The sequence below is a fragment of the Brassica oleracea genome, chromosome C3, assembly GCF_000695525.1.
Source record: "Brassica oleracea var. oleracea cultivar TO1000 chromosome C3, BOL, whole genome shotgun sequence".
Classification (NCBI taxonomy): Eukaryota; Viridiplantae; Streptophyta; class Magnoliopsida; order Brassicales; family Brassicaceae; genus Brassica; species Brassica oleracea.
In genome coordinates, this window is record NC_027750.1 from 24,717,055 (window position 1) to 24,728,581 (window position 11,527).

Genomic DNA, 11,527 nt, shown 5'->3' on the forward strand with positions numbered 1-11,527 from the left:
ACGTGGCAGCAAACCCCCCTGCCACTTGTCGGAAGAAGGGAAAAAGTATACTTTATATATAAAAGATTAAACATTATTTTTAGGCCCTCTTGGCTCAGGCCCATAAGCTAAAAGGCTTATTTGATAAATCACACTGACGACAATTCGGAGCGAGAAGTTTCAAAGGAGCTTCTTTTTTTGTGGGTCCTTTTGACAGATGGCTAGATTCCTTCTCCTCTGTTTCCTCTTCGCGGCGGCGCTGACGTCATCGTTAACGGAAGCCGGCGACGACAATAGAGTCTACTCTCCTTGCTCAGATTCAACAGTCGCGGTAGGCGACGGATTTACTTTCGGCATTGCCTTCGCGGCGAGAGCTTCTTTCTTTGGCACCAATCGTTCCGTTCAGTACTCTCCCTGCGATCGTCGCCGCCTCTCCCTCAACGGTAACTCTGAGCTCGCCGTGTTCAGACCTAAAGTCGATGAGATCACACTTCTCACCATCAATACCTCCTCAAGCTCCTCTAGTTTCACCCCGGTTCGTTCTCAATCTCTGATCTATCGTGAATTGAGGGAATTTGATTGTAGGATTTGATCAGATTAGAAAGGATTAGGACAATCGTAAGGGTGTTTCAGTTGGATCTGAATTTCTCAGACAATATCAGTTTAGTTTGTTGGCTTGTCGAATGTTTGCGATTCTGCTTTGTTGGCAAGTTTGGTAGTTAGTTGTCGTTATGCTAAAGCTAGTGGTCCACTAACTTTAATACAAATAGTATGTAATTTGGGAGAAAAAAATGTACTTGCTGATGCAATACAAAACACGATTTTGGCAAAGCCAAGTTTTTTTGGTGAATTTTCATAGAGATAAGCAAATGAATAAAAGATGTGATTTGAATATGAGCGGACAAAGAGAATGAAATGGGAGAGTGTTCATGAGGTGGTCCAGTTAACCAAAAGAGAATAAGCTTCGCTAAAAGAAGGACGAGGTTTCATAAGCATGATTCGTGCCATCCCTTTGCCAAGTTTTCTGTCCAAACCCATGAGAAACCCGAAAAGCTTCTCCTTCTCTCTCGCCTCTAAGGCCCTTTTCGCCACGTCGTACACACAACCGCCGCATGCACACTCCGGCAACGGATGATACTCCTGAAAATTAGTTTAGTTTGTTGACTTGTCGGAATCTCAGGCTTAGAAAGTTGGAGACTTTGCTCTGTTGACAAGTTTGGTAGTTGTCTTTGATGCTAAGCTAATTGTCAGACATCTCTTGTATCAATGTCCTAATGTGTAGAAAAGGTTTTGCAAGGTCTTGTTTTCATTCTGCATTTTTTTTGTTTCAGTTAGATTACAAGTTGATACCCCGGCTTCTAAAGAATTAGGTGATAAGCAGGTTAACTTATGTTGTGTATGTCATTAGAATACTAGTGTAGATATTACTGGCATAAGTTGATTTTTGTAAGCTTCATTGCCAAACATGATATGAGATCACTAAAATTATTACTTTTGCTTAAAAGTTGAGGTATGATACTTTGTGATTCCAGGATTCATCAAAGGGATACATGGTAGCATTCGCTGGTTCAAAATACGCTGCAAGATCAGTTCCAATTATGGTTGCAGACAATGATCACGTCGTGACAAGCTTCACCCTAGTAATTGAATAAGCTCATATCAGTCTACATTTTCATCTTATTGAAACTTCTACCTCTATTATCATCACATGTGTTAATCTCTATTTTGTGCTATTTATCTTCCAGGTTCTTGAGTTTCAGAAAGGCAGGCTTGAGAACTTGTTCTGGAAGAAAGACGGATGCTCCAAATGTTCTGGAAATGCCAAGTTCGTGTGTCTCAACAAAGAAGAATGCGCGATTAAGAGACAAAGCTGCAAGAACCAAGGAGGGCAAGTAGATTGCAGCTTGGGGATCCAATTAGCGTTCTCCGGCACGGATAAGCACTACACCGCGTTGAACTCGTGGTACGAGGTTGCGAATCTGAAGCAGTACTCGCTTTATGGCCTATACTCTAATCTAAAGGGTTCACTAAGCAGCCAATTCAACAACTTCTTCTGATGAGTTTCTTTCTCCTCATGTGTGTTACTTCTTTTGTAAGTTTGTATATTACCCGGTCTCTTGGTTACGCTATATATTTACTGTATTTTATTACATGGCTTGTAACTTTTTCATGAATGAAGATTTACGCACAGCTTCTAAAAGATAATGATTAACAGATCATTTGGTTCAAAATGCACATATACCCCAGCCAAACACAAGAAACCCAAAATCACATAAAGTGCACCAAAATAATAGCATCATAGATAGATTATACAAAGGAAATATTCTACTGGTTTGATTAAAAAGGTTTCAAAGAAAGAATAGATTTGCAAACTACGAAACTCACTTCAACGCAATAGAAGACGCCTTGCCTGAGGAGGATTTGGTGGTGACCCTTGACCTGAAGTTGGCTGACCTCCACCACCACCGCCACCACCACCTCCGCTGTTCCATGGTTTAACGACAGCAAGAACCACAACAACTATGATAATGATGAGAATGAGAATAGCGATACATGTCCATTTACGGGTGTTCTTCTGGTAAACCCGAGCGGTTTGCAGCTGCTCAGTTCCACCTCGGATAAAGGAGCTAGCTCGGCCCACGTGGCTCTCGATGTCGTCGAGCTGCGCTCCCTGGTGCTCGACCAGCACCGCCATGTCTAGAAACACTTGGTGAAGCTCCCTGAGATTCTTCTCAATGTCCTTAACCGCGTCATGCCTTTCTTGGATCTCGTTGATGGTGTCTAAGACACGTCCTCTTCCTTGTTCTTGTATTGCTTTCTGCAAGAATCTCTCACTTTCTCCTGCAATAAAAACAGTTCCCCAATGTTACACACCACTCACCTAAGAGTATGTCTAGTTTCTGATCTCAAGCTTCTTTTCAAATCCAGGTGAAACACATAGGCATGCGGATTTGAACATAACCAAACCGAATTGGTTCAGGTTTGGTTCAATTTAAAAAAAACCGGTTCTTGTTTTGGTTGGTAACCGGTTAGTTCAGTTTTGAAGAGAAAAAAACAAACCAATTAATATGATTTTAACCATATTCCAAATCAAAATAACCAAAACTATTCAGGTTTTTAATCAAGTTAAACCGAAATCTAACCAAAACTTTAGACATAAATTTCATAAACCGAACTAACCGGTTCAATTCGGCAAAATTTTCATCGAATTAAACTTATCGAAAACCAAATTAACCGAACCAAACCAGCCGAACGAACCGAACCTTCAGGTCTATCTGAGCATCCAAATTCGGAGACCATTCATGATGAACACTGAACTACACAATCCAAATCTCAGGTGAAAACGATTCAACTAACCTGTAGAAATCAACCGATCCAAAGTCCTCTCATCCGGATTCTCGCCGGTGACGGTGAAGTACCTCCTCTGCACAGTATCTCTATACTCAGACGAGATCAGCTCCCTCAAGCGGTTGAAACTATCCATAGAGTCCTTCAGCTTCTTCCTCAAACCATTGAGGACGGAGGTCCTTGTACGATCCGACGAAGATCCAGGTCCACATCCGGGAAGGCTCCGATTAGCCGCGTTGGAGCGATCGAGCGCCTCGAGTTTCACCTTGATCATCTTCGCTTTCTTCAGAGCCACTCCGACGTCAGCGTCCATCTTGGAGCGGAGATCTTTGACAGCTTCGGCATTGTGAAGCGTCTTGCTGTGCTCGTGAGAGGATCGGAGCGTGTCGTTGAGCCGATCTAGCTCCTTTAGCTCCTCTTTGACGGATTCGACGTCTTCGAAGAACTTGTCGAGGTTAACTCCCGCCGGATGCGTCATCTGGACTCCTCCTCCGCCGCCGCCGGCGTCTCCGCTGCTGCGGAAGCGAGAGAATGAGCTGGAAAACAGATCGTTCATCGATGAATCAAAAATCTAGAGAGTCTCAGATCGGATTCAATCAACGGATAGACTTAATAAGGAAGGAAGAAAGTCGTACTGATTCAAACCACACGGTTTGGTGAACGACGGAAGAAGGTAGAGAGAGAGAGAGAGAGGAAAAGTCCAAAATTTAATTATTTTCTTATAATATGTTTTTGCGGAAATGTCAAAAGAGGAGGGAGAAAGTCAAGAAGGAGGACTTGGTGATTGACTTGGAAGCTTCGTAGTGATGGCGGAGAAGGAAAGGTGATAGTGAAAGCGTGTAGCGTGCAAATATGGTAAGCATATAAAACCGGAGCGAAAAGATTAATTGTCATTGTTGGGCCAGAAGTGAGGCCCAAATAATCAGGAATTCAAATAGGCCTAGGTTCATTTATGTCCTTCAGCGCTTAGAAATTTAAAATATTTATTTTATATATTATTAGTTAGAATCTTCAAATATTTGTCCGAGTTTGGTTTTACATCCTTTCGACGGCAAAGATACCACCCCACTGGAGACGATTCAACTGGCTAAATCTGAGGCGGAAAGCTCACTCAAGTAATAGAAAAACCACAAGATGAAGACGCTGAAAACGAGCACCGCGCAACCCCTCTCCCAAGAACCTGCCCGATATGCTTGACGGACGCCTCCTGGCACAAAGACGACACTTTGTTCGGTGGAGGTATGGTCTTGATGACCGAGGATGGGACAACGACTTATGGTTCATTCGCTAGTAACCAATTCGATTCCTTCTGAATTAATTATATATGGTGTTTGCCGTCAAAAAAAATTGATGGATCCCTAAATAAAATGAGGTATAAACTTTGTGTGTATAGTGATACGCCCTAAATATGGAAAGGATCACTCAGCCGGACTAAGGGAATATGAACTCGCCAAAAGGGAGAACTGGTGGATTCAATGGTGACACAAAAGGGGCGGAAAGTCTCTTGATACTATCAGACTTCAGTTGTTGCTTGATATGATGCACAAGTCCAACAAAAGAAGAGTTTCTAAACGTTGATTGATATGACGCACAAGTCCAATGAAATAAAGAATGTTTACTTGGAAGAAACTCAACAAGAAACAAGAAGTGTTCTACAAAGAACAAAGAGATAAACTCATAAAAAAAAAAAATCATTGTCTTATTTCGTGGCTCTTAGCCTTATTTATAGGATTACAAATTGCAGACATCCAAAGAAAAATGTGTTAAAAATAAAGACATTGAATATAGAAACAAAGACTTGACTAAATAAAGTCTTTGACTGAAACTTGGGCTGTCTCTTGATATAACCACGACCTTGACTTGGTTCAGTGAAGAATATACTCCTGTAATGGGCCAAGACATGTCTCTTTAATGCCTGGTCGAAATCTTTCTCTTTTCCTTTGCCAATTTTTATCGGTTTCTCCATTTGACCCAAACAAGTCCGTTTTTGAATCTTTTAAAAAACCATCAAACCCAAGGCTTTCTTGGACATTTAGAACATGAATAATCACCTTTGGCATGATTGAATTGGTCGTTGATTCATCAGAAAGAAGGTTAGCCTTTTCCAGCTTCTCGGATGGTCTGAATTCGCGAGAACTAAAGATCACATGATTTGTAAATGGCATAACTGTCACATATGAACTCCGTTTGATCTGATTCTTCTTTGAGGAGCTCCGTAATTGAGTTGAGAACATTCTACAAGTGATTTCATGCGTATAAGCCTTGTGATTTGGAAGATATGAGTCAAACAATGAACATATATCTTTACAACATCCAAAGATCAAGCCATGCATGTCTGTTTTTTCCGGTGCGCTACCCAAGGGCGCATCATATAGGGTACTATATGAAAGTTTCGATGGAAAAATAGATGTGTTCTTCTTTCAAACTCTTTAAACCAATTCATAATACTCTTCTCGCTGCGGTATGTCACTATTCTTAACTTCTTGTTTGGACTAATCGGTAGATCAAACTAAAAAAGGTTTTTATTTGACAATAGTAGCTTATTTGTTTAGCTAACCACCAATTCAGCCACTGTAATATAGGCTTGGGCGTTTTACCCGGATCCAAAGACTGGAACCGACCCGAAAATACAAGTTCGGATCTGGGTCCAGGTCCATGCTGAAGTATCTGTTGGATCTCTTTTTTTTTTGGATTCACGGGTCTCGGTTCGGGTCTGTGTTCTACCCAAGACCCGATCGGGTATCTGAAGTACCCGAAATTTATTGTATATATTAGGTATATTTGGGTATTTGGGTATATTTTTGATATTTCAGATATTTTTTTAAGTTTTGGATCTGGATTTTCGGGTATAATTTCAGATTGCAGGTAAAATTTTAGATTTTCAAAAAATATAATTCGAGTATTCGGGTAAAATTTTGGGTCTGTTTTGAATTTTCTGGTCTGATTTTAGGTAGATCTTCGGCATTTTTACGATTCTTTGGGTATTTATGGAATTTTTGGGTATTTTTTTAGTTTTTGGATTCAATTTAGGTATTTCGGGCCTTAAATATCCGAACCGACCCAAACCAAGAATATACCCCAAAATTAAAAGTATTTTATGGATATTGAAATTATAGATCCGAACCGACCCGGACCCGGTAAAATCCGACCCAAAACCGACCTGAAAATTATATGTACCTCTACGAATTCAAATTTTCAAGATCCAAAAGACAAGGATCCGACAAGACCCGATTCGATGACCCGGATGTTCGGCCTACTATGATCTACAACTCATTAGTTATTGTTTGAAAGTACTTTTTATATTTGTTTGTTAGTTGAAATTGTCATTATCTTTTTAGTACTTTATCAACTTAAAATAAAACCCACAAAGAACCCTAATACAACGACGACTATCGTAAGATGTTTTAAAAGTATACTAGATTTTGACCCGCACTTTAAAAGCGCGAGATTTGTTATTATGTAAAATTTAAAAGTTATAAATATTTTTTACGGCCAAATAAATTTACAGATGTTTTATTAATTATGGTCTAAAACAAACAAATAATAGTTTGTTAAAATAACTGAAATGAGCTAATTATATGAGTTGTCGATTTTATAATAATTCTTAACGATATGTGTTATTAATTATGAATTATCCCTCAGATACCTATATTGAACATAAAAGTATTAATATTCCACGTTAGTTAATATATATCTATATTATACTTCTAAATTCTAATAATATTTCATTTTATAGTACCTAATTTAAAATTGTAGTTACATGTCAAATTTTAAAATGCAGAACAATTTGAGTTTAGGTTGATTTGGTGATGTCTACATTTTTACGCAAGTTTCAGAATTGTAGGCGATGACCATAAATTCAATATATTGAGAATATTCTTGAGCACAAAATAAGGAAGTAAAATTTTTCTTGTTAAATAAGTTTAAGTCTTTCTAAAAATATGGTACATCTTATACAATAAAGTAGACAATAGTCTCTCCTTAGAGTGCCACATCATAAGGTTGAAGGGTGCAAATTAGGACAGGTGTTTTCTCCAATTTCTTCATCTCACCAAAATTTTCGTACCAAATCTATGGGACAGTTACTGGGTCTAATGTTTGAATGTTTTGTATAGTTAGGCCCATATGTATTTAGGGTTACATTATTATCCTGCTTAAGTTTACAAAGCATCGACGTTTTCACCATACAGCTAGAATTCCGATCGACACTATGTAACATCTGCCATTTACATTTTTTTGGTGTTTAAATCCTAGCATTTATGTCACTTATACCACCCTCCCACTCTCTGGCTTTTAATGGAGCTTATCATATTCTAAGATAACCGCTGGAAGCTCCATCTATAAATGTGTTTGCTCCCGACGATGAACAGCATTAAATCTGCAAAAACTAAAAGCACGATCCCTGCAAAGCATCAACTCAACAATGGAGAAATCCTCCATCATGCTCGCCGATTTGAAAGCTTACCGGTTCTGGCGGTGGTGAGATTCAACACCGGCACATTCCTCACACCACCGCGACAAGAGCAATTCATAAGCTGCATCTGGTATTTGGTTGTATTTGTTTCCTTCATCATTTGTCGGTTAAGTGAATTATAGCTTGAGGAGTAGCAAAGATGTTGCAAGTCTAAAAAGTGAAATACATTCTGCTAGAATGTTTGTAATAGAATCAATAATTTTGACTCTTCAGGATGTTTTTTTGTTTGTTTCTTAAACAGGGAATTGCAGCGGAGGATCGTTCCAAACAGAAGCTGATCTCACATAACGATTCATCAGGTTTTGTTTGTTTGGTCTCTTTTTAGATTATTTAGTCGAGGATAGGTTTGCTAACGTGATTTTATTGCATCTATCATCCTATTTTCTCTTATAGATACAATGTTTTTGTGTGTGTCTTCTTTCAGGTTGCAGAGTTTTAGGTCCCCATCAGTGTTAAAACAACACAACAAAACAAGTTTAGCAAGTTCTATGTTAGGTGACCGACTCCACCGTCACCATCCCGCTTCAATGAGATGACTAACTTTGTTTGAAATAACTGTTATTAGTGTTCATTTTCTTCTTCTTATTTTGATTTAAGGGAACTTCAGTAATCATGAGGAAGATGATAGAGACGGCTATTCTTTTTAGACTGAGAATGCATAGAAGAAGAAAATGCAACCATTGGCACAAAAGAAACTGGACTTTGAAAAGTTATGTGCGGCTGGGGTCAGCGTTTACCAACTGGGGGCTCTTGAAGAATGGGAACAGATTGCAACTTCAGCATTTGAGAACTTCGAGCAAGAAGGGCATAGAATCATATCCGTCCAAGAACTAGCCGGGGTATGGTCCTATATTCAACCTTGTATGTGATTGAGTAAGCATCATCTATCTTGTAAGATCTAAAACATATTTAATGATTGGGGCGTGGTATAAAGCAGGAGATGACTCTGGCACCAAATGCATATCCTCTGCTCAAGGATTGGATCTGGAGTTTGGATGGAAAGCTTAGTTTCTTGGGCTACGCTAAGTTCTTGCATGGTGTGATCGTACGAAGCTCGAGCTCAAGACCTAGGTGACACATCGGCATGGGAAAATTCTTCTACGTGTGAGTCAATTCTTGATAAGTATCGAAAACGACTTAGTCGTCATCAAGATATTGGGTTTAAATGTACAACATATACTGGAAGAAAAAAAAATATATATAATGGAAATGGAAGCTAGGTGCGTCATTTGTAAATAATTCTTTGAGCATTTTGTCTTCAGAAGAACCAAACCCCTAAAAGAAAAAGAAACAAACAGGAAAAATATATCATACATGAGATGACTAACTTTGTTTGAAATAACTGTTAGATTTATTATTATAAATATGCAAAAACTCTTTCAGTCTCCACTACTGCACTGTAACAAAAAAACGATTCAAGGAAACAATAGTGGCTCATATATAATTGTGGCTTAAAGCAAAATAAAAAACTGTGGTCTTAAATATTTTGATAAAAATTTAGAATTCCATGTAATTATAGTTCTACTATTATTATATTTTACTTTAGAAAAACTCAAAATATTTTTAAATTTTTGCTTTCTTTTTTGGTCATTTTTTTGAAATATGTTTAGAACTATTTATGTCATATTTTTTGTGGTTAACCAAATAAATAAAATAGTAAAATGTCACTATCAATAGTATGTAATAAACAATTATAATAAATTAAAAGATAAAAACCAATTAAAAAAAGATAAATTGTTGATCTAAGTTTTTTTTTAAAAGTGAGACACTCAAGGTTTCCATAATACTACCCTAGAATAACTTTGAAACTGTAGATAATTAAATAAGCCCAATGCTTTAGATGCTTTGAAGAAGGACCGAGTATATAGGGAAAAAAAATTGTGGTCTTAATTATTTTGATAAAAATTTAGAATTCCATGTAATTAGAGGTGAGCGTTCGAGTACCCATTCAGATTCGGTTCGGATCTATTCGGGTTTCGGGTGTTCGGGTTCAAAGATTTCAACCCCATTCAGATATTTCTAAATTTCGGTTCGAGTTCGTTTCGGATCTTCGCGGGTTCGGTTCAGGTTCGGATAATCCATTTAAATTATTTTATAAAATTTTAAATTTATTATATACTTAAAATTTCTTAAAATCTATAAACAAAATTATATATTACATATAAATTTGAATATATGTCAAAATACATAAAATTAACATATAAATTGGTTTGATTTGAATATTTGGATAGTCTTTCAAGTATTTGTAGTGTTTTGAATATATTTTAGCTATTTTACACATTTAATTTTGATTATTTGTGTATATTTTCAAGTATTTAGGAAAACTTAAAAGTATTTTAAATATTTTGGATGTCTTTAATACATATTAAATCTAAAGATAAGTAACATATTTAGGTATTTAAATCTATTTCGGATACATTCGGGTACCCAAAATACTTTGGACCGGATTGGGTTCGGTTTCGGTTCTTTAAATATCAAAATTTTGAATCCGTTCGGATATTTAATCAATTTCGGTTCAAGTTCGATATTACTTTTTTGGATCGGGTTCGGTTCAATTTTCCGGATCCAGGTTTTTTGTCCAGTTCTACATGTAATTATAGTTCTACTATTGTTATATTTTGTTTAGAAAAACTCAAAATAAACTTTTAAAATTTTGCTTTCTTTTTTTGGTCAAATTTTTCAAATATGCTTAGAACTATTTATGTCATGCTTTTTTTTGTGGTTAACAAAATAAAATAAAATTGTAAAATGTCACTATCAATAGTATGTAATAAACAATTAGATCAAATTAAAAAGATAAAAACCAATTAAAGAAAAGATTAATTGTTGATCTAAGTTTTTTTTTTTTTAAAGTGAGACACTCAAGATTTCTATAATACTACACTAGAATAACTTTGGAACTGTAGATAATTAAATAAGCCCAATGCTTTAGATGCCTTGAAGAAAGACCGAGCATGTATGGAACCCTCACCTGTCTTGTCAAATCCACTCCGTCTGTAAAAAAAAAAACCAACAACAACCTATTGGTGGACTATCTATTAGCATCAGTATCTATTTGCATGGACACGGAAACTACATGAAATCAATGTCGAAAGACATCAATAAAGTCAATGCACTGAGCGTATGTGAAAATCCTCCATTGTTGCTTAACAACACTCGCAAGGACATATGCCACTGTAACGTATCTCCCCCAACAAAATAAAAGAAAAATGCGACAATCTTACTATTACAAACAAATAAAATAGATTATATATTTCATATAAAACCTACTCTACAAAATTTTACATTTTATGCTTCAACTATTAGTCATTCAATTTGTGTATTCAAAAATTATAAACATTATTTCACTGCTTTGAAATAAATTTATACACCTCGCGTATGTCAATAAAATAGCAATCCCTCATATACAGAACATACATCCAATTGATAAATGTAAAGCTGATCTTCAACATCGTTGAGATTTCCATAATAACGGCTCCACAACTCAAACAAATAGCTACAACATCAATTTATTTGTTCAAAAAAATTCTTTACTGATATTTTACGCTAAGAAAAACATCAGGCAATTTCTATTCAGGGACGGTCTATATTTTTTTCAACAGAGATCACTAAGATATTTTGCTTATAATTTAGTAGGCTGAAAAAGATTTCTTACCATTATTATATATATTTTGTCATCCTTAGCATTGTAATATAGAACCACTAAATATTCAATCGATATACAAT

The 11,527-nt window shown here is 36.6% G+C and overlaps 3 protein-coding genes across 4 annotated transcripts; 2 read left to right on the plus strand and 1 right to left on the minus strand.

Moving 5' to 3' along the window:
* The first annotated feature begins 140 nt into the window (after positions 1–140).
* LOC106334687 lies at positions 141–2,184 on the plus strand. Its single transcript, XM_013773016.1, has 3 exons — positions 141–514; positions 1,512–1,619; positions 1,725–2,184. Exons 1-3 carry the CDS (start codon positions 197–199, stop codon positions 2,034–2,036), a joined length of 738 nt encoding a protein of 245 aa, XP_013628470.1. The 5' UTR covers positions 141–196; the 3' UTR covers positions 2,037–2,184.
* LOC106334686 (syntaxin-121) lies at positions 2,172–4,164 on the minus strand. 2 transcript variants are annotated; one of them, XM_013773015.1, is made up of 3 exons: positions 3,963–4,164; positions 3,337–3,863; positions 2,172–2,820 (listed from the first exon to the last, which is right to left on the minus strand). In XM_013773015.1, the coding sequence occupies exons 2-3, from the start codon at positions 3,803–3,805 to the stop codon at positions 2,366–2,368; spliced, it is 924 nt and encodes a 307-aa protein (XP_013628469.1). In that variant the 5' UTR covers positions 3,806–3,863; positions 3,963–4,164; the 3' UTR covers positions 2,172–2,365. The 2 variants fall into 2 exon arrangements, with proteins under 2 accessions (XP_013628469.1, XP_013628468.1); XM_013773014.1 differs by having other exon boundaries at positions 3,337–4,109.
* Positions 4,165–8,472: 4,308 nt separating this feature from the next.
* On the plus strand, positions 8,473–8,876 carry LOC106334691 (CDPK-related kinase 4-like). Its single transcript, XM_013773020.1, has 2 exons — positions 8,473–8,640; positions 8,739–8,876. Exons 1-2 carry the CDS (start codon positions 8,473–8,475, stop codon positions 8,874–8,876), a joined length of 306 nt encoding a protein of 101 aa, XP_013628474.1.
* Positions 8,877–11,527: the final 2,651 nt, after the last annotated feature.

What these genes read in the sequence shown, in the direction of transcription:
- LOC106334691 (XM_013773020.1), top strand. Translation starts at nt 8,473, where the DNA reads ATGCAACCATTGGCACAAAAGAAACTGGACTTTGAAAAGTTATGTGCG. An exon ending in CCGTCCAAGAACTAGCCGGG is followed by an intron (nt 8,641 to 8,738) that starts GTATGGTCCTAT and finishes GGTATAAAGCAG; the next exon opens with GAGATGACTCTGGCACCAAA.
- LOC106334686 (XM_013773014.1), bottom strand. Translation starts at nt 3,883, where the DNA reads ATGAACGATCTGTTTTCCAGCTCATTCTCTCGCTTCCGCAGCAGCGGA. An exon ending in GGATCGGTTGATTTCTACAG is followed by an intron (nt 2,821 to 3,336) that starts GTTAGTTGAATC and finishes TTTTTATTGCAG; the next exon opens with GAGAAAGTGAGAGATTCTTG.
- LOC106334687 (XM_013773016.1), top strand. Translation starts at nt 197, where the DNA reads ATGGCTAGATTCCTTCTCCTCTGTTTCCTCTTCGCGGCGGCGCTGACG. An exon ending in GCTCCTCTAGTTTCACCCCG is followed by an intron (nt 515 to 1,511) that starts GTTCGTTCTCAA and finishes TTGTGATTCCAG; the next exon opens with GATTCATCAAAGGGATACAT. An exon ending in TCGTGACAAGCTTCACCCTA is followed by an intron (nt 1,620 to 1,724) that starts GTAATTGAATAA and finishes TTTATCTTCCAG; the next exon opens with GTTCTTGAGTTTCAGAAAGG.